We start from the raw sequence: 22342 nt of genomic DNA, 5'->3' as shown, positions 1-22342 counted from the left end.
CCTCCTTTAAGTACATACACACAATCATAAAAGCAGCAGTGAAAGCACACAACAGGTACTGTAGACAATGCTACAGAGTATGAACACAACACACACTGTGTCTCCTGTCTCTGAGCTTCTCACTTATGTGAAGATGATCTGGGTGCATAAAGACAACATGACTGGACAATTGTATTCTAAATGTATACAGCCTTCTAATTCCATTCTAAATATATACAACATTCTAATTCCATCCTAAATATATACATCATTCTAATTAAATTATAATTATATACAGCATTGTAGTTCCATCTTAAATATACTGCTCAAAAAAATAAAGGGAACACTAAAATAACACATCCTAGATCTCAATTAATACAAATCTTCGAAATCAGTTGAAAATCTCTCATTTCTACCTGTTGTCTGTTCCATTTGCACAAGAGCAGTTGAAATTGATTCACAATCAGTGTTGCTTCCTATCTGAACACGAAGTGTGGATGACTTGGAGTTACATTGTGTTGTTTAGGTGTTCCCTTTATTTTTTTGAGCAGTGTATATACAGCATTCTAATTCCATTCTAAATATACAGAACATTCTAAAACTCTTCAAAATATTTACAGTATTCCACTAATCTTTTTTATTCTGCTAGTCTGTATACATTTGCTTTTAGAAACACTGTCGAACAGAGAACCACTCAAAATAATGAATGCAAATTATCATTACAATAATTGTACTGCATGATAATGACCCCAGACATGCTGATGCACAATTCAATGTTCAAGCACCTTGTTTGCATATCTGTATATTAACAGTGAGGAGGTGGAGAGGTTCTAGATGACACTCACATGTAAAATACACTGCAGTTCATCGACTTGTCTCAGCCCAACATGAATACCACATGGCAGTGTTAGTGTTGAGTATGGACTGTGTTCTAGCAGTCGTGAATAAGTGTAGAATAAAGGGCAAATATAATTTGTTATATCTTTCAAATTAAATATATAACATAAAGTGTGGAACTGCAGAAAACTGACTATCCTGTCTGTGGAAGAGTGTAAGTTTGATCACTGATGATCCTACACTGTAGGACCTACAGCCTTCTGTGGCCATAAGCCTGAGAGAGAAACCTGGCTATGCTCTCCGGGAGGGAGGGGTGACATACTTGTTCTCCCATCAATCACAGTGACCTTGGCCAATCACAGGTGTCTGTGAGCTTACGCATCTGCCTGATGTTGCATGACCTGCTACATCGGAAAGGTGTGATTGGCTACAATGTGCCTTGGAAGAAGCGTGTGACAGCCCTGGATGGCAGTTGTTGCATGACAGTCTCCTGCCTGGGGAACTGGATATAACTAAATTAGGTTTATCCATGTATTTAAATATAAATACGACCTGGACATGCAGGTTTCTATTACATTACATCAGGGGAATCTGGCCACTTCCTTCCAGAGATGCACCTCGGGTCCTCGTCCTCTCCCCTGTCATGTCATGACCAGAGTTGTATAGTAACGAAGTAGAACTACTTCACTACTGTACTTAAGTACTAAAATGCTGTATCTGTACTTTACTGGAGTATTATTTTTTTCACCTACTTCCACTTTTACTTCACTACATATTTTCCATCAGTTTAATACTTTTACTCCGATAAATTTTTGACGTGCTGTATATAGGGTTGCCACCTGTCCCGGTTTTCCCGGGACTGTCCCAGTTTGTCCCGGTTCTCACTAGGTTAGTTCAAACGACTATTTAGACTGTTTCTGCACACTTTAAATCCGTCTTTTTTCTGCACACTTTAAATCCGTCTGTGTCCATTTTACATCCCCCCCCCCCTCCCGTCCGTCAACAATTTACGTTCGCGTATGACAGAGTGTCCTTGATTTTTGTCAGACCTAGGTGGCAACCCTAGCTGTATAGTTACTCGTTACAATTATAAACATGTTAGCTGGCGCTAACACCGAGTCAAGCGATGAGGCTGTCTTATAAGAAAACTGCGCATGCTCCGGTCGCGTCTCGTTTACTCTGCTGCTGCCTTCACTGAACACTTGAGCTTCGTAATCTAGGTTCACTTGACACGTCGTGACTGCTGCAAGGGTCCGCGCGGCAAAAATGATGAAATCGCGGTGGCTCCGCCCATGCGCGTTGGCCACGCGCGCGGTCGCGTCGCGATGTCCTTGCACCTCTCGATTTTTGTGCGTGCGAAGTTAAATTCATGCACTTGTACGGCACTTTGAAGGTCCATTTTCAGTATTTTCCAGCACCTTCAGCTTAGTTTACTTATTTATACAAATACACATATACTCGAAATTATTCCAAATGATTCGCTTTTTATCTCATTAAAAGAGATGGTACCGTGTTTGGTAACAGCAGAAGAGAAGCTTGTTGGCGTTTTAATGTACATATATTGGCACCTTCCACACCTTCAACATCGAGTGATCGTGGCGGTGAGGGTGAGGAAGGAGGCGATGTCACGCTGAGTTGTGTGTTTTTAGCAACAGTAAGCAGTGTCTCTTCATGCTGACTAATTATGTGCCCATTTTTATATTGTAGTGTTTTTATAGGGTAAAGGCATTTGTTAGGGGTAAAAGCAGGATAGTAGGCTCACCCTTAGAACCCGACGGACGGATTTTACGTCCAAAATACACCTCGTTTTCTCAGCTAAATTAAGGCAAACTTGTACTTCTGCATCAAACCTACGACGTAGCGGGACATAGGTTATCTGTTTTTTGTGTGCGAAGTGTTAAGCCCAGTTTTTTAAGTTGCTACTTGTTTATACATACAGACCACTTGTATTTGTCTTTGACATCTTTGATTTGTAAGTGATATATAAAAATAATTGATAATCAAACTTTGATGGCTTTCTTTAATTAATTCAAAACCCAGTACTTGTACTTTTTACTTTCAGTACTTGAGTAATAAATTTCAGAATAAACTACTTGCAATACTTAAGTACAAAGAATGCTGAATACTTCTGTACTTCTACTTACAGTAAGTAAAGTTTTTAAAGAACACTTCAACTTCTACTCAAGTAACATTTTTGATAGAGTACTTGTACTTTTACTCAAGTATGGGTCTCTAATACTTTATACAACACTGGTCATGACTGGATTTCTGCAACTCAGTCTTGGCAGGCATCCCAGCACATGCCACTAGACCCTCCCAGCTGACCCACAATGCAGCAGCACGACTCACGTTCAAGCTTTCCGAAGTTTACACACATCACTGGGCTGCCATGTTCCCTTCACTGGTCCTGCATCCTGCATGTCTTATCTGTCCATACATCAGAGTGATTGCTGTCTTCAAATCTAAATTATAGTCCCACCTTTTGAAGAAGCGCTTAAGTGAGCCATAATCACTTAAGTAATCAAAAATGTTTTACTTACGAGTCTAAATAAAAAACAACAAAAAAATAGATGTATGTCTGTAGACTCAGGCCTAGTACAAAAGCATAAAGATGTCTTTCATGAAGACAACATTAGTAACTGTAGTAAATCACAGTAAATCACTCCAAATGTGTTTTTTACAGTCTAGGCAATCATCAGTACAGCCTACTGAGCATTTAGTTTCATTCCCTCTTAGTGCTGCTCATGGTTGTATTGCCTAAATGGATTCTAAACATCACGTTTAAGCATTCTGTACAAGTGCCATACTCTACTGTATCAGGAAAGGCAGACGCAGATGTTCAAGCTTACAGTGGGATCTTTTTTTAGACATGTAAAATATGTCTAAACAATGAACCCATTTTACACAGGCTCAGCACTCCAGAGACAGGTCTTAAACCTGACAGCCAGCAAATGTGTAATAGGGCTGGAATAGTAAGACATCTGACTCCAAGGCAAGACTCTGCTATGGATCTGTTTCCTAAAACCCAGGGGATTACTGAGAGAGAATGAGAGAGATAGAGAGAGAGAGAGAGAGAGAGAGACTGACTATAGGAAAATCCCAAACAGATAAATCTAAAAATCTCATAAAGACGCAGTTTGCTTCACCACGTGTCAGATGTACCACACCAGTTTCTTTGATAAAAGAGGAAGCAAACATCAATCCACATAGCAGTTTTTCTGTTATCTACATTAAACTTTCTTGACATTTATTATGATGGAAAGTGAAACGAAACAAAAAGATCGGCATGTTTCAGGCGCGGGCAGCGTAGAAAGGCCTACATACAGTACACAAACTACATTTCTGCAATTCTGAGTTCGTTGGCCTACTTCCTCTCTGTTGACTTCCTGAGTGAGAGTACATAACCAAACAAGCTGCTATCAGGTCACATGACATATCAATACACTGTTAAGGCTCACCTAAATATGTCCAGAGGCCTATACTATTGAACACCACCAGAATGCCTTTGATGGCTTATGGCAAAGTAATCCGTGGTTTTCTGTTCACGAAGCACATTGCACGTATGGATTTGGCAAAGATTTGGAAAACAAAAACAACACCAGCCACACTGTAGTGGTCTAGGTGCCTCAAGAAATAAAACGCAAGAAAGAAATCGACATCTGATTTTTCTTGAAACTTCCTTTCAAGATTTCAGTGTATTTCAGAGCAAAAACACTGCCTGGTTATGCAACTAGCAAGGTACTTTTTGTCCAGTAATTAAAAAAATGTGACATTTTCACTGTGCAAATGCTTCTGAAGCAGTTTGGCTGATAAATTGAATACATACAAATAAAATCAATCACAGAGAAAAACACACAGAGTGCTTCTGTACAACCAGTTCTGCCAAAGTTAAAACTGCACACTACTAAACACCACTACATGTCTCTGCATATCAGATGCATTACACTTCACTGTTTTCAACTGATGCCTTGTGAATACACGCCGATTTACACCTGCCCACATCCTGTTGAGGAGGAAGTAAAGTGAACGTCCACAGAACTTGCTCTGAGTACCAATGCACACACACCCAAACACAAACTCTACTTAAGCTATACAGCTGCAACATTTAAACATACAAACACACACAAACACACACACACACACATACCGACGCCATATCTCTCAGTGGTGGTTCGGATCCAAGGAGCCATGGCGAAGCAAGATGCCGCCGTTGGTCTGTCCGCGTCCGGGTGCAACGAGACAGGCCTCGTCTCTTTTCCTGCTGTGTCTGTCAGAGATCAAGAGAGATGTGCTCCTCCCTCTCTCTCTCTTCCTTCCTCTTTCTGAATCTACTCATTTCTCTTCCACCTCTCATTTTCAAAAACCCTGTTAGAGCGAATCTGATTGGGTGGTGCAAATGATCCCATCACTATTATCAAGCTACAATATGATAGCATACTTGTTATATAAAACATTGTTATAGAAAATAGTTCAATAGTTCAGGCCTATGTGCTCCACAGTGTCACACAGACACACAGGCTTGCAGGCTGTGGGGAGGCTGTCAGGCTGTGGTGTGTATCAGATAAGATAAACATAAGATAAGATAAACCTTTCTTAGTCCCGCAATGGGGAAATTCACAAGTCATCAGTGGGGATCCTGTGCACATGGACACTCCTTTAGCTTCTGGGATGCCATCATCAGTCATGACATTAATGTGGGCTCCACTGCTGTTGAGAGGAGATAATTCATGAATCATGAATTACTGAATCTGTGTGGGCTCGCCTTCAACCTCAGTTAGCCTGTGGAAGGAAAACAGTTTAAGCATGTTAGCTTCATCAAGACCAATTCTAATTACCCTTGGCTTCACCCAGGCTGTTTCTCCACCCTGTAGATGGTGCTCAGACACGCCCCCTCTGCCACATATTCGAACAGGAGCTGTCAGAAACAGATATCTGTGTCAAACCTGGTGAATAAACCTGAGTCACGAATCCAGTTTGGGCTGAAAGTGAAGGCATGGTAGTTCATCTGAAGGTATTCGATCACCATTGACGTCTGGTGTTACAGTGGCTCACATATTCTGACAGTGCGGGGTCAGAAATGATGACTCCAGAGAGCTGTTCTCTACTTTTCTCTGTTTTTTTTGGCTGTGAAAGTGAAGGAATAGGAAGGCATCTGAAAAGATTCAGTTAGTGCCTCAGTATTTTTTTTGTAATGTTCCTTATGGCCCACGTTCTGATTTGAGCTGTGAGAAATTAAGACTTCTCTGCCACGGTTGTTCTGTTCATGGCTGCTCTGTCATTTATGCCTTTGAGGCTATACAAGTGAAATAATTATGCACCATCTGTATTGTTTTCTGTTCTTTTTCTTTACATTACTTTTTAAATACTTATTGTGATGATGGTCATCACAACTGGTAAAACCTTGTTACTGAATACAGTCCCAGACATAAGTAAACAAATACATGCAAATGACTGTCAATGTTAGACTTACTGTTTCAATTAAAAAAATACATTAATTTTAATGAGAATTCAGGATTTTATGTACATGGACGGATTATACAACCAATGTTGGTGACCTGCTCACTGGCTTCGCTATACTCATCCAAAAGTCCATAGCAATATCTGGTCTTCCTGGCTGTAGCATAGATGCTGAAGGTCATCTTCCCACCCATCACTGGGACGGCCCCAGTCCTTCTTCCCACTGGCTCTGGTTCACGGCATCTGCTGGAGCATCGTCCCATCTTCTCACCCTGCCTGTGCACTCGCCATTCTGCTATCACTCGGTCTGGAGTAGCTTGGGACATCATCGCCTCTTCCTTGAGCTCCACCGCTGTCCAGCACTGGGCCGCTCACCACACTGCTGGTGTGCTGAGGATGAGTTCACCGTGCTGAGGATGAGTTCACCATGCTGAGGATGAGTTCACCGTGCTGAGGATGAGTTCTAGGTCCTCTCTGGGTCATCAGCGGCTGCTCGGAGGCAGGTCGGCGCAGTGAGCCGCACAAACCACTGTGGCTCTTCCAGTGGCGATGCATTGTAGTCCAAATGCCAACTCCTGCACATCAGACTCGGTTCCGTAGCTAACACACTTGCCCACTTTCCCATGACAGCATCGGCCCATAACGTTGCTGGACGACCAGAGTCGTTGTGGTGAAGTTGTCACGTCTGCTCCAGCAGCAAATTCAGGAACACACTTAGTTCCTTCCCCTCCAGCACCAGACACAGCTGCATCGTGGGAACGACCAGCAGACCAGCCGCAATGCCGCACCACTCACGGCTGTGTGGAGTCAGGTGCCCTGCCCCTTGTAGTGTGGTAGGTGAATTGTTTCATCTCTTGCTCACTGGGCTCCACTGTTAAGACCAGCTGTTACAGTAAGACTGGCCCCCTCCATCTTCCCCAGCCAGACAAGAGTGAACTCTCTGAGGAGGTAGGCGCAACACTCGCTACACCAATCCACTGCACTGTGTCTTTCGCCAACCGCCTCGAAGATCGCTGATGTTCCACTCGATCATTTCAAGCTTGGCAGTGACATCCCACATCTGGCATCAGTGTAGCGTCAGCAAAGAAGACTTAGGAGAATACCATCTACATTGAAATTTACTCGTTCTTTTTTTAACAAGCAAAAGAAGAAAAAAGAAAGGAGAAGGTTAACTAAGATTTAACTACACTTATGTGCCTTAATCAGTTTAACACTGTGGATCTTATATTTCTTATATGCACAGACCCACATGCCTATTCCACCTCAAATGTATGCAACTAGAAATCATTTCATACCATGTGACGCTCTGAGAGCATCGTGGGCAAGGCCATGGGACATCTTAACAAACACAGTGAAAAGATGGCATTTAGTAACCAAAAACGACACTAAGACGATCGTTAACGTATATGGGCTATCAGCACAGAAAGATGACAAGTTAAATGACAACAGCAAGGTACTCAGTGCTGACAACACATGTACCATGTGAAACGTGACTGGGGGTGTGTGTCGTGCCATTACAGACCATTATTGTGCAGGCAATTACAAAACGTTTTCTTACGATTTAAAGCTTTATTTCACATACTTGCTTATCTCCAGTATCAATCAAGTTAATAATAATAATAATAATAATAATAATAATAATAATAATAGTCATCAATAGCCTAATTTGTTACATGATAAATTGTAGGCTACAACAGATTTGCACATGGTATGTCACTTTATGACTTTATCTTGTACATTTGTTCCCATGTGATGAAGTTTCTAGACATGTATAAAGTACTAGAGACCCAGACTTGTGTAAAAATAAAAGTGCTCTATCAAAAAAAAATGACTTGAGTAGAAATGTCCTTAAGCATCATACTTAAGTGGAAGTACAAAAGTATTCAACATGTTTTGTTCTTAAGTATTGCAAGTTTATTCTAAAATATACTACTTAAGTACTGAAAGTGAAAGTACAAGTATTGTCTTATATAGACAATATATTGTCTTATTACAGAAAGCAGTCAAAAGTTTTAATATCATTGTTTATATTATTTCAAATGCTTAGACTTAAATACCGTTACAATTCATTTGGATGTAGTACAAGCACAGGAATGTACAACTCAGACTACATGTATGTGGTGTCTTCAATTAACTCTCTAAACAAACGTGCCCAAAAGAAAGGTTAAACAGAACTGACAGCAACATGCCACATATAAGCGTTTCATTTGTAACAAGAAGTGAGAAGAGCACCTTAAAACACCGAGCTTAACTCTTTGTAAACAAAACGTAAGAGTGAAAGTAAGAAGGGCAGCAGGTATGGAGCTATTATAGTGTCACCAGAACCTGAACCTGAAATCATTATCACTTGAAAAAACAGTCTGTAAAATCCTCGCAGGTATGCAAAAATTCAAGTTAAAATTCAGGTTCAGGTCGAAATTCAGGTTCGGGTCGCAATTCAGGTTCGGGTCGCAATTCAGGTTCGGGTCAAAATTCAGGTTCGGGTCGTAATTCAGGTTCGGGTCGAAATTCAGGTTCGGGTCGTAATTCATGTTCGGGTCGAAATTCAGGTTCGGGTTGAAATTCAGGTTCAGGTTGAAATGCGGTTCATCCGGGATACGTAGGATGAGCAAACAAACTCAGAGCTAATCGAACTGCATCTGGCCAATCACAAAACATATCAGAGGTCATTAAGAGGCGCGTCTTTCTGCTAAATTTCCTGTAAGAGTGCGGTCCCTGTTTGGCGTGTAAGTAGCATGTAAGCAGCACGAAAGTGACCACTGTGCCACCCAGAAATGGCACCTTGTGGCAGCTGCCACATAATCGTGGCACTTAGTGTGACCAGTGCTGCGTGACTGTGGTCTCCGTTGTCCAGAAACGCCGCCTGCCTCTGCTGACAGACATCTAAAGACTCTTGGGTGACTCTGCGTATCGGCCACTCGCTTAAAATCATCCCGACGAGCTCCGAATCGCCATTTGTTGAAATGAAGATGGTTCATAACTTTTGTTTAAAAATTATGTTGAGTGAAATACTAGCCGACATCCAGCTAGACAGCTCTATATTACTAGTTCAGAATACTGTTTAGCGATAACGTCGAATTAAGATTATAGGAGGGTACGTGAATCTACAGTGGTAGACCGTTAACGACAGCACTAAATTTAAAGGGTTTATTATTATAGATGTATGGTTATCAGTGAATGTTCCTACACGCCATCAGCGTCATTTAAACTTCTGCGAGCGAATGGCATCGCATTTAGTATTTGTGCAATTTGTAGTATATTTCGCTTTGTATTGGTTTATATTGTTAGTCTAGATTGTCAGCCGAGCGGCTCCCGACATAATCGTTAAACAGCATTCTGAACTCGTAGTTTGGAGCTGTCGGTCAGCTCCGAATCGTTCACCCAACATAAATTAACAAACAAAAAATATAAACCATCTTCATTTCCACGAATCCTACAAATGCGATGCCACTCGCTCGCAGTGGTTTAAATGACGCTGATGGCGTGATGAACGTTCACTGATGAACAATCTGTAATAAATCTGTTTTATGTTGTGACGTGGGGGTGAAGTGTTATAAGTGGGAGGACACTTGCTGAGAAGAGCATTTTATATAAGGGGTTTCACATTTAACATTAACTACGTTAATATAATAGAAGACACACGGACAGCACGATCATGATGAGGCATGACTAAACTAGACGACACCACAAACCACTACAGCGACACAACACGGATTGTAAGTGACAGCCTTATATTTATTTATTTGTTTATTATTGAATATTTGATTATTCTGCTACCTCCTGTTATCGCTGAACTAAACTTTCGGCACGAGACTTTCAGCACGAGCTCTTCAGCGCGAGTTCTTCTGTGCGCGTTCGATGTACGTTGCTCCAGAGTTTGAAAAAACACAAGAACAAACGAATTACTTGTTATATTCCTTGTTGACACTTGTGGAAGATATTTTACTGTAGTTGGCTTCGTTTTTTTGTGTTGTTGTATGTCAAATGTAAAACAAAGTTCAAACTTAGCGCCATTGGAAGCAGAAGGAGGTAGGAAGAAAAATTGTATTAATCCAAAAGAGTGATTTATTTAATTTAAAACGAAGGGAGATGTGATTGTTGTTTTGTTTTCAGTAAGAGCTGCGGCTCATAACATAAAGTTGAGTTCATGTGCAAGTTTGCTAGGAGTGACGCATTTAAAGTTTGGACCCTGTTCTACACATTATCTGTGAGGTATGGTGTTAGGGCATTTGTGTTTATTTTTTATTTTTTGCCACATTTTGTAGTTTTCACGGTGTCAAATGTCGGTGGCGAAAGGAGGAGAGAATAAAGATACACCAGTCGAAGCTCCGAGCATTGTTTGTGTGATTAATCCAAGTGGTCCGCTACACGGATGACTAAAGCGAACATACCAGAGAACGAGTACAGATAAACACGAAAACACTCAAACTTACCCATGCACAGTGGCGTGCACAATTAGACCACAACTTTGCCCTTTATCAAAGAAAGTGCCCTTTTGAAACTTCGTTTTTTATTATTATCATTTTACTGAGGTCGGTTTGAAATGATCTTTTGAAAACCTGAGCGATTAAAAACAATGCCCTGAAATGCGCCACCACCTCGCACACACCCGACCACTCTATTCCTTTGTCACACCAGATGCGCTGCAGCAGCAGTTCAGTTCAGCGAGTGGAAGGAAGCGTCTTCAGCACAGCACACACGCTCACAGATAGACTTCTTCTCCCGTCCCCACCAGCCAGGTCACATACACATCAAGTCAAATCGTACCGTTTGCCCCCTAAGCCCAACGTGAAATCATTTTGTTGTGCAGTAAAATGTCTCATACAGCACCAAACTACTAAGCATTTTTAGCCGATGGTCACCTGATAAACTAGTCGCACTAGCCCAAATCAATCAATCAATCAATCAAATTTTATTTATATAGCGCTTTTTACAACAGTTGTTGTCACAAACTCAGTGATAGATAACGTGAGGACGACCACATACAAATAATTAAGGTAGAGTTTGCAAATCTATGTGTTAAGCTGAACGTTTTCTGTTGTATACGTTTTGTTAGGCAACATAAATTAACACATTCGTTTGTGAAAGAAGAAACGAGAAGTTCCCCATTACCTGTGAAAAATGTCCATCTGCATTCGTGTAATGACAACAGTCAGTAGCCTATAATTCATTCTCGTACTTTTTGGTCTTTTTACTGTCTTAATTGTAGGCCTATATTAATTTACTAATTGCAAAATATATGCAACAATGCCTGCAGACAGTGGAGGGTAAACAGAAGTTAACTGAAGGACAATGACTATAGTTAATATTGGATATGGATTTTATCAGTTGGCGGTGTGACTTTTTCCATTGAAAACTCACGTTTAGAGAATGTTACTAATAAAAGTCAAATTTCATTCAACATGCGCTTGTAATTTTTTTTATAATGAATTGTTCCACGTGCGCTAAAAAGTGCCCCCCCCCTTCCCCCCAGCACTTGCCCCCCAAAATGTCTGTGCACGCCACTGCCCATGCACACACCACATACTCTCATACAGAACACATACTCTTTAACGATAATGTCGAATTTAGATTAGTGGTAGACAATGAGTGGCAGTAGCCGCTCGGTGGTTGATGGCTGATGCTGCGGTTTTACGTGAACTGTGGATTTTGGGGAGGTTGTTTTCTCTTTCGGTTAATTTTGGTTTAACAGGTGGATTGCCTCGGTACGGGTGGATTCTGTCGGCCAATCGAAGATCGTGATTTGGATGAGGGGGAGGATATTCGGCTTCATAATCTGCATGACGGAGTTGCTGGAAGTTGCCGGGAGGCGACGCGAGCATTTATTGCCTTTACGGTTATGTGTGTGACTTTTGAGAAACTGTAGCTCATGATTCTCATGTGAGAGGTGAGGGTTTGTGCGATAGCTTTTGTCATGAATTGTCATGAATAGCGTTGTGAAAATCGCCACCATGGAGTAAGAACGTAGTAGCATGTGCACAATTACAGTTGTGATCAAATTTATTCAACCCCCAATGCTGCGAAGGGTTTTATGGAATTCAGTGCACATTTGTAATTGTGTTCATAATGAAATCTTACAAGGACTTGTTAAAGAACTAAATGCAACTAAGATAGCATAAATTTTTTTTGTCATAAAGTATTAAATGGCCTTTTTGTGATTTCTTCATTGACACAATTATTCAACCCCTTTACGACTACCACTCCTAAGAACAGAGGTTCATTCCAGTGTTTTCCATCAGGTATTGAAAACATCTGTGGATGTCAACGAGCAGCAATCAAGCATGATAAGCACCAATTAGGCAGATTTAAAAGGACTGTGATACTCAGCTCCTTCTAGACATCTACTGGTGTGTTTCCAAGCATGGTGAAGGCAAGAGAATGGTCCCAGAAGACAAGAGAAGAGGTTATTGCTCTTCACAAGAATGGCAATGGATATAAAAAGATTGCGAAGTTGTTAAATATTCCAAGAGACACTATCGGAAGTATCATTCGCAAGTTCAAGTTAAAGGGCACAGTGGAAACGTTACCTGGTCGTGGCAGAAAGAAGATCCTGACCGCGACTGCTGTGCGCTACCTGAAGCGTAATGTGGAGAAAAATCCCCGCGTGACTGCTAAGGAACTGAAAAAAGACCTGTCAGATGTGGGCACTGAAGTTTCAGCTCAGACAATAAGGCACGCACTGCATAACGAAGACCTCCATGCCAGAACGCCCAGACGCACCCCCTTGCTGACTCCAAAGAACAAGAAAAGTCGACTGCAGTATGCCAAAAGTCATGTGGACAAGCCACAAAGGTTTTGGAACAGTGTACTGTGGTCAGATGAAACTAAATTAGAACTGTTTGGGACAATGGACCAGCGCTATGTTTGGAGAAGGAAGAACCAGGCTTATGAACAAAAGAACACCTTGCCTACTGTGAAGCATGGCGGGGGGTCAATTATGCTTTGGGGCTGTTTTGCTTCTAATGGTACAGGAAAGCTTCAACGTGTGCAGGTTACCATGAATTCCCTTCAGTACCAGGAGATCTTGGAGGAAAATGTGATGGAGTCAGTCACAAACCTGCGGCTTGGGAGACGTTGGACCTTCCAACAGGACAATGATCCGAAGCACACATCCAAGTCCACTAGAGCATGGTTGAACATGAAAGGCTGGAACATTCTAGAGTGGCCATCGCAATCACCAGACTTAAATCCAATTGAGAACCTCTGGTGGGACCTAAAGAAGGCAGTTGCAGTGCGCAAGCCTAAGAATGTGACTGAACTGGAGGCTTTTGCCCATGAAGAATGGGCTAAGATACCCATAGGTCGCTGCAAGACACTTGTGTCAAGCTATGCTTCACGCTTGAAAGCTGTCATAACTGGAAAAGGATGTTGTACTAAGTACTAAAAAATAAACCCAATAGGGGGTTGAATAAAACTGATAATGATGTGAGCACAGTAAAGACATTTGTGGTTATTCCATCATAAATATTGTTATGTTTGTCTAATTTATAAGTGCCTCTTTGATATAATTGTAAATAAGATGACTGAAATGATCAAAATCAATGTCAAACTGGCCAAAACACTTTATTTCAGTGGGGGTTGAATAAATTTGATCACAACTATATATAGACACCCATGCAGGGATGTTTTATAAGAAACACCAGTATAGAGGCGGGCACCGTGTATGTATATTTGTTTGAGATTATCGTCGTAGATATATTTTCTTTATTTATGTTAGTAAGATGTGAGTCTTGCTTTGTTAACTTAGTGTAGTATATTTTGTTTGTTTCTTTTCTTTGGTGCCGTCTACTGCTCCTTTCCTTGGTTGGTTTATGGTCAATCGTGTATTTTTGTACGTACGTGTCTGTTCAGTGTTTTGCTGCGTAGAAAAGGCTCTTCTACCCATTACCACTCTGCAGTAAATAGTTTTCTTACGTATCCGTCTGGTTTTCGCGTTCTTCTTTAATTTCATCTTGTCCACTACGCACATGCTACTACCCCACACCCCAAACCTAGACCCATGACATCGTGGGGTCGTAACAGACGTAATCTAGACTAACAATAGAAACCAATACAAAGCGAAATATACTACAAATTGCATAAATACTAAATGCGATGCCATTCGCTCGCAGAGGTTTAAATGACGCTGATGGCGTGTAGGAACATTCACTGATAACCATACATCTATAATAATAAACCCTTTAAATTTAGTGCTGTCATTAACGGTCTACCACTGTAGATTCACGTACCCTCCTATAATCTTAATTCGACGTTATCGCTAAACAGTATTCTGAACTAGTAATATAGAGCTGTCTAGCTGGATGTCGGCTAGTATTTCACTCAACATAATTTTTAAACAAAAGTTATGAACCATCTTCATTTCAACAAATGGCAATTCGGAGCTCGTCGGGATGATTTTAAGCGAGTGGCCGATACGCAGAGTCACCCAAGAGTCTTTAGATGTCTGTCAGCAGAGGCAGGCGGCATTTCTGGACAACGGAGACCACAGTCACGCAGCACTGGTCACACTAAGTGCCACGATTATGTGGCAGCTGCCACAAGGTGCCATTTCTGGGTGGCACAGTGCTACTTTCGTGCTGCTTACATGCTACTTACACGCCAAACAGGGACCGCACTCTTACAGGAAATTTAGCAGAAAGACGCGCCTCTTAATGACCTCTGATATGTTTTGTGATTGGCCAGATGCAGTTCGATTAGCTCTGAGTTTGTTTGCTCATCCTACGTATCCCGGATGAACCGCATTTCAACCTGAACCTGAATTTCAACCCGAACCTGAATTTCGACCCAAACCTGAATTACGACCCGAACCTGAATTTCGACCCGAACCTGAATTACGACCCGAACCTGAATTTTGACTCGAACCTGAATTGCGACCCGAACCTGAATTGCGACCCGAACCTGAATTTCGACCTGAACCTGAATTTTAACTCGAATTTTTGCATACCTGCGAGGATTTTACAGACTGTTTTTTCAAGTGATAATGATTTCAGGTTCAGGTTCTGGTGACACTATAATAGCTCCATAAGCAGGCGCGGTTACAGCTTCATCGCTTGTTCTGCTCAAGTGAAACGGCTTCCTAAAACCCGGCGACAGCGCCATCTACCGCTCTGACACTAATAATGCAGGATTGAAATGATTCATTTTTATAATTGTAACGAGTAACAATGCAGCACATGAAATGTGACGGAATAAAATTATTAATCTCAAATAGGCCTATGTAGTTAAGAAAAAGTAGAAGTAGGAGAAAAATAAATACTCCAGTAGAGTAGAGATATAGCATTTTAGTACTTAAATACAGCAGTGAGGTATTGCCCTATGGCAGTTAGCTCTAGTCCGAAGAGCTTCAAGGGAAAGTTCCACTGACCCCCGTCTACGGCCGGGTACATGGTCAGGAAAATGCAACACTACTGCGAATCTATCGGCTGGATGAAGATACACCGGTTCCAGTGGAGAACCAGTGGAGGTTCTCGGTGTGTGGTTTGCATTAACCACGCCATTTACTGACTTGGCGGTTCCCACCATACCTGCTCCCCTCCAGGCATGGTGGGAACCTGCCACGAAAGCCCCTAAGAGACATAACTGACATAACCTTTCATTATGTAACCTACAGTGTTAAGCTCTATAAGACTATAGACTATAAGACTATTACTATTACCGCAAATTAAGTTGCTTTGACTAACCTTTTTGTTAAAAAAAAAAACATTGTAACGCTTATTACAGGCCATGGCCGGAGTGGGCCACTTTTTCAGCCCGGGAGTTTCATGCGCAAATCCGGGCCAAAATTATTTTTCCATCCCAATCAGCCCAAACTAGAGATTGACATGAGCCGGCCCATCGGGAATCCTCCCGAATCTCCCGATTAGCCACTCCGGCTCTGTTACAGGCTATGTAAAAAAAGAAAATTATAACAGTCAATGATCATAAAAGCGGAGCTTGAAAGTAAAACGTGCACATGTGTCAATATTAGGGATATGCACCGATTCCGATATTAATATCTGAAAAAATTATAGATCGGGTTTCGGGGACAATGTGACCGATCCATAAAAACAGATCTATTCAGTCTAATTCTATGCTTGTATTGCTTGTTTTTCGGAGTTGGTTCAACTTTAATACTCGCGCTGGTGGTATTCCGTTTATTTGCTGGTTGACCAAAATAAACCTGGGCTCCAGCAATACTTCACTGTTCATACATGAACTGGTGAGTTGTCCAAAGCTCATATAATGCGTTACTTACAGAAATAAATTAAAGAGCAGTGGTCTGACTCGGTCTACGGCAGAAAGCTAAAAAAAATATTCCATACGCGCGCTCAACTCGCTCCCTTAAAGAGACAGTACACATATTTATTTTAAATTATATTTAGAATTCTTGAACCATTTAAAAGGTTTCTTGCAGTTTATTTTTTTCATGTTTGACCAAAGTTGTGAACCTATTGTTTTTGTAAGTTTTCAACACATCCCTAGTCAATGGGGGGGGGGGGGGGGGGGGGGTGTAGGGGGGGGCGCAAAAATATTCTCATCTACTAAAGGGGGGCACGGCAGAAAAAGTTTGGGAACCACTGAGTTAGTTCAATGCTAACCTCGCTAAACCCGCTTTCTCAACACTCCCCAGATAAAGTTATGTTTTAGATATTGGCCACTAGATGTCAGTAAAGCACTTGTATTAAACATATAATTTCCAAATAAACTGTGAAACCCTGCCCCGAAAAAAATACACACTGAAAAATAACACTTAGACGTTTATTTCTGAATAATATAAATTGATATCAAGATATTTCCGAAACTATGCTATTTTTTCTTTTACCTGAAAGCATTTAAAAGTATTCAGGCGGGACAGCATCCATTTATTTAACAGCCATAATAGACTGAATAACTAGTCCTTTGTTTGAAAAGGTAAAAACACTATGATATAAAGATGTTATGTTTGTAATAAACCAGGGTAAAAGGCTGTAGACCCTGCTATAGACACATGGGCAATAGGATCTACACACTGATCTGAACAACCGGTGGGTGTGATTTTAAACACTGCTTCAGACAGTGCGAAGGTTCTGCTTTAGATTCTGAGGGCCAAATGCTCTAGTTCTTTATGTGCACACTGCTACTCAACTTCAGTGTGCTTGGCCCAGTGATATCCAGGACTAAACCTGACTTCAGGGTGCCCCTCAGACACTGCTCTGCACTTCAAAGGAGGTGGTGTCCCACAAGGTGTGTTTGTGTGTGTCTCCACAGAATGGGAATTAATTAACGCACAAGCTACAGATGGCTTTGAAATGCAGAAAAAAATTCTAAAATTCACAGGGATTCACAGTAGCCATGTCCCAGACATTAAAGACAGCAAATTTTTTTGTTCTTGTGTCTATGGGATACATTGAGACACACAGACACATTGTTCTATGAAAATCTGCTCTTGCATTTATTGCACAGCCTTGCACAATCTTACAGAGAAATGGTTTTTTGCTCCATCTCTTGGCCAGCTCCTGAAGAAACTGAAACATTGCAGAAAACAGATCATTATGGATCACTGATAGTGGTGCTTTCAGATCTGATGACAACTGAGGGCACACCCTTCCCTCATTCTGCTTTACATTATTCAGTGTTGGCATGTATTATTAAAGTCATGCGTTTGCTGCTTTCAAATCAGGTGGGATCATGGCACAGCTCAGTAAGGGTCAGTATGAACACAGCCAACAGTAAAGCCAAACACAATCATAGCAGCTTAGTCATGGGTGCAAGGTCATAGGATTGATTACCAGGGAGCCCCTGTGTAATGATAAATATGTCTTTCTGTATAAGAACGTCTGCCAAGTGCCATCACCCAGAATGAAAAGTGTATTGATTAGCACTTATACAAAAACTCTGATGTTTGTGGATAGGCATTTGACTCTATGTGGTCAGATATTTAAGCCATATCTGACTCCAAAGCCGACTACCACATTCAATAACCATTAGGTTCATTTTGACCTAGACAGAGGTGGGCATTCCAGGTTCAGAAAGTAAAAGTCCTCACCAGGATTTTGCTCAGGCTTCCTTGATTGTGTTGATTCCACTAATTTTACGTGCCACTAATTTAAAAAAATCCAGCAAGCTTGAATAATATCATGGGAAGGACTTTTACTTTCTGAACCTGGAAAGCCCACCTCTGGACCTAGATACCACAGATGGTGTTGTCAGAATTGAACTTCAGCCCAATTTTCAAACCCTCACCCTCTCCATCTCTGATGACAGTTCTGCACACAGAACCAGACTGATACATTGCATACAGCATGGCAGCTAGCTGAGGTCTTCAGTGACATTGTCAACCCATCACTGGCCTAAATCATGGTCCCCACATGCCTCCAAAAAGCAGGGCCAACCCCAAAGTTCCTCTCTTTCATCATCATGAAGTGTTTGGAAAAGCTGGTCTTCACTCACCTCAAAGCTCACCTGTCTCTGACACTGGATCTCATTGGTAGGTGTCACATAACAGCTCCAGGCCCCTCCCTTTGGGCGTGTGTGGGTGTGGTCTATGTCTGGTTATGTCCATATGTGTATTTCCTTGGGTGTGGCTCAATGTGTGTGTGTGTGTGTGTGTGTGTGTGTGTGTGTGTGTGTCTGTGTCTGTGTTCATCCATCTCACCTGTGGCTTGTCCCATCATCACTTGGGTCTTGTTTAGTTCATCTATATAATGTGTGATTATGCAAAGTCCCATGCTCATGTTTGTCTGAGTCTTACGCTGTGTGTGTGTAGATGTTTAGTGTGTGCTTGTATGCTTTATAATAAGAATAAACATGGTATGTTGAAAGTGCACTCGCCTCGTCATTCTGCCTCACCTCGCTGTTACAGTATGTGTACCATCCAAGCAGGCTAACTGAAGACGCCATCATTATGGCACTACAATCCTACTTCTAATAATAATAATAATAATAATAATGATGACGAATGATGATGATGAAGATTTGTTATTATTATTGTTTATTCATCAGAGTCTTTTAAGATACTGAAGGTCCATGAACAGTGATAAAGCAGTACAACACCAGCAAACACAAGCACAAAGACATAACAGTATAAGACAATTAAATCAATTGCAGAGCGAATTACTAAATACAGGACAAGGTAAAATATGCAGGCAGAGTTAAAATGTAAAAGTGAATTAGCTAAGGCAAGCTGAAAGAGATTCAAGAGTGATGTTACGGTACAGACAGTGCCTCTGTGAGCTCTGATAGATTGGTAAATCACACAGAACAGCCTTGTAATCAGACATAAACAAATAAATATAACATATCAAAAGGAAGAATGCCATGTGAAGTGCAGACAAGAGCAAGTAAATGCCCTTTGGTGTTAGTGGGGAAAGTTTACATGCTGAGTGAGGTCAAAGCATTGCAGCAAATAAAAAAAAAAACCAAGCTGAAAGCACAATTATGTGAATCTCTAGCAGAGAGCACAAACAGTGAACAAATCAGAAAGTTTAGAGATAAAAACAGGTGATATCTTAGGAGGGCAGTAAATCATTATGAATCTGACAGAGAGATACATTCAAATAGAGTTTGAGATGGGTAAGGGAGACTTTTAATCTTGGTGGAGTGGTAGAAACAGTCTGATGCCCAGTGTCGCTTCAATCAGTGAAAAATAATCATAATTCTGTTGGTAGAACAAGTGTTGAGCAAAGCAGCTGTAGTATTTATAGTTGCTAAGTTGTGAGTAGCCTGACTTGACCTCTCAGCTACATATGGCCCCTCCCCTATCTCTCAATTATGTCCTTGTTTTCATTCACTATGTGCTTTATTGTTTTGGTTTCAGTTGTTTGGTTTCACCCGTGCCTTGTTTAGTTTACATTCATTTGTGTATCTATACCCCATGTTTTCAGTTCTTTGTCGCTGGTCCTAGCCTCTGTTAGTTTATACATAGCCTCATGTGTTTCCTAGCTCAAACTCAGGCTGCTTCAGTGCAGTGTGAGGAATCTGTGAAGGCTTGAACAAGGCTACAGGGAGGACTGACTAGTAGCGTGAGACAAGGTAAGATGGAAAGAATGTCCAGATAAACCATGACTGGGTACACCAGTGTGTTTTTAAGCGCCAGTGTGAGCTTCCCGTACCTGGTGTGGAGGGGAGCAGGCATGGTGGGAACCGCCAAGACGGTACTGTTTCTACAGTCATGGCCAAAAGTTTTGAGAATGATACAAATATAAATTTTTACAAAGTCTACTGCTTCAGTTTTTATAATGGCAATTTGCATATACTCCAGAATGTTATAAAGAGTGATCATCTTAACAGCAATAAATTGCAAAGTCAATATTTGCCTAGAAAATGAACTTTAACAACACATTTCAACTTCCTTTCAACTTCATTGCGGCCCTGCCTTAAAAGGAATAGCTAACATCGTTTCAGTCATTGGTCCATGAACACAGGTGTGGGTGTTGATGAGGACAGGGTTGGAGATTAATCTGTCATGATTAAGCAGGGCTCTCAAGTTTTGGATTCATGTCAGAGTGTGAGAGTTGTTGAGCGGGGCGTGGCGAACGTGAGTTGTTGAGCGGGGGGGGGGTTTGTATATCGCGATCGATCGCCAGTGGAGCGACATAGATATGGATCAGAGGTAAATAAACTAGATTTTTTTTCTCGCCGTGTGAAATCGGAAGTGTGGCGTGTGAAGACGGTCAAATGCGTGTCACACGCTCAATGCGTGAGACTTGAGAGCCCTGTGATTAAGTAAGAATGACACCACTGGACACTTTAAATGGAGGCTGGTGCTTGGCATCATTGTTTCTCTTCTGTTAACCATGGTTATCTCTAAAGAAACACGTGCAGTCATCATTGCACTGCACAAAAATTGCCTAACAGGGAAGAGTATCGCAGCTAGAAAGATTGCACCTCAGTCAACAATCTATCGCATCATCAAGAACTTCAAGGAGAGAGGTTCCATTGTTGCCAATAAAGCTCCAGGGTGCCCAAGAAAGACCAGCAAGCGCCAGGACAGTCTCTTAAAAGTGTTTCTGCTGCGGGAACATCAGGCACCCAGAGTGGGAAGAGGAAAGACAGTATTCTTCTAAGGCCACTATGTAACTATTATAATTAACATATACTAATAAAGCATAGCATCAAGGAAAATATAAAAATTTTCACCACATTGGCTGTCATGGACGCTGCCATCTTGGATGCGCTTGCGCACTAGATGAAAATTGGAGCCAGAGCATGCGCTGTCACGGTACGGCGGGCCCCCTACTGGTCGCCCCCGTCTACAGCGGCAGATGTCCTGTCAACTGTTGCGTTGTGTGCGTCCCTCAGGTGGGCGGAGCCCGTGATCCATCTCACCTGAGGGTCGTTTGTTCGTCTATATATGTCTTGTCTTTATACCAGTTGACTGCTGGTTGTTATATCCTTAATTTGGATCTAAGTCACGGGTTTTTGGTTTGCGCACTTTCTTCAATAAACCATCCATATTCCCTGAGACTTGGCGTGATCGCTTCCATTTTATTTCGCTCACCCTGCCCGTCACATGCGCATTAGAACCGGTAGGCAGGACAGTATCTCCGCCCCAACTCTGATCACATTCGTAGGATTTGCCCACCAGTATAGACAGGGTCGCGCACGGACTGTGCTTCACTGAACTTGACTTTCAGCGGAATCTTGCTACGAATTACAAATTGCTGTACGATGACGACTGAAATGACCTACACAAAGGAGGAATCTTGTAAGTACACATTTTCACTTATAATATCTCATCGTAAGTTCAAATATATGACTTAGTATTATCTAGGTAACATGAATTACAGTTATTAAGCTAATTAACCAACCTTAAATAACTGACTGTACTGTACGTGTGTTAGCTAAAATAAGCTAAGATAAACTAGCTGAGTTAACCTCTGCTGTGTTTAGCTTTTAACATTTCTAGCTAGCCAATTCTTTTATACACTAAGCTAATGTTAATCCGAAGTGTTACCTAGCTACAGAGGTGGGTAGGAACGCTACTTACTCTGTTACATTTACTCAAGTAGCTTTTTGGACAAAAATGTACTTGTAAGAGTAGTTTTAATATGAACGACTTCTACATTTACTTTAGTAAATATGTGGTGAGAAAAACGCGACTTTTACTCCG

General features: G+C 41.5%; 1 protein-coding gene across 1 annotated transcript in view; it reads right to left on the bottom strand.

Moving 5' to 3' along the window:
• The window catches only part of dock2 (dedicator of cytokinesis 2), an 83790-nt gene extending 78679 nt beyond the window's left edge, over positions 1–5111 (bottom strand). Inside the window, exon 1 of the mRNA XM_077005808.1 lies at positions 4964–5111. Coding sequence (XP_076861923.1) covers positions 4964–5006 — 43 coding nt within the window. The 5' untranslated portion in view covers positions 5007–5111. The remainder of the gene's footprint in view (positions 1–4963) is intronic.
• Positions 5112–22342: the final 17231 nt, after the last annotated feature.

Source organism: Brachyhypopomus gauderio, chromosome 5 (assembly GCF_052324685.1).
Source record: "Brachyhypopomus gauderio isolate BG-103 chromosome 5, BGAUD_0.2, whole genome shotgun sequence".
NCBI classification, from domain to species: Eukaryota; Metazoa; Chordata; class Actinopteri; order Gymnotiformes; family Hypopomidae; genus Brachyhypopomus; species Brachyhypopomus gauderio.
The sequence above is the reverse complement of the archived record's forward strand: the minus strand, read 5'-3'. Positions and strand labels throughout refer to the sequence as shown.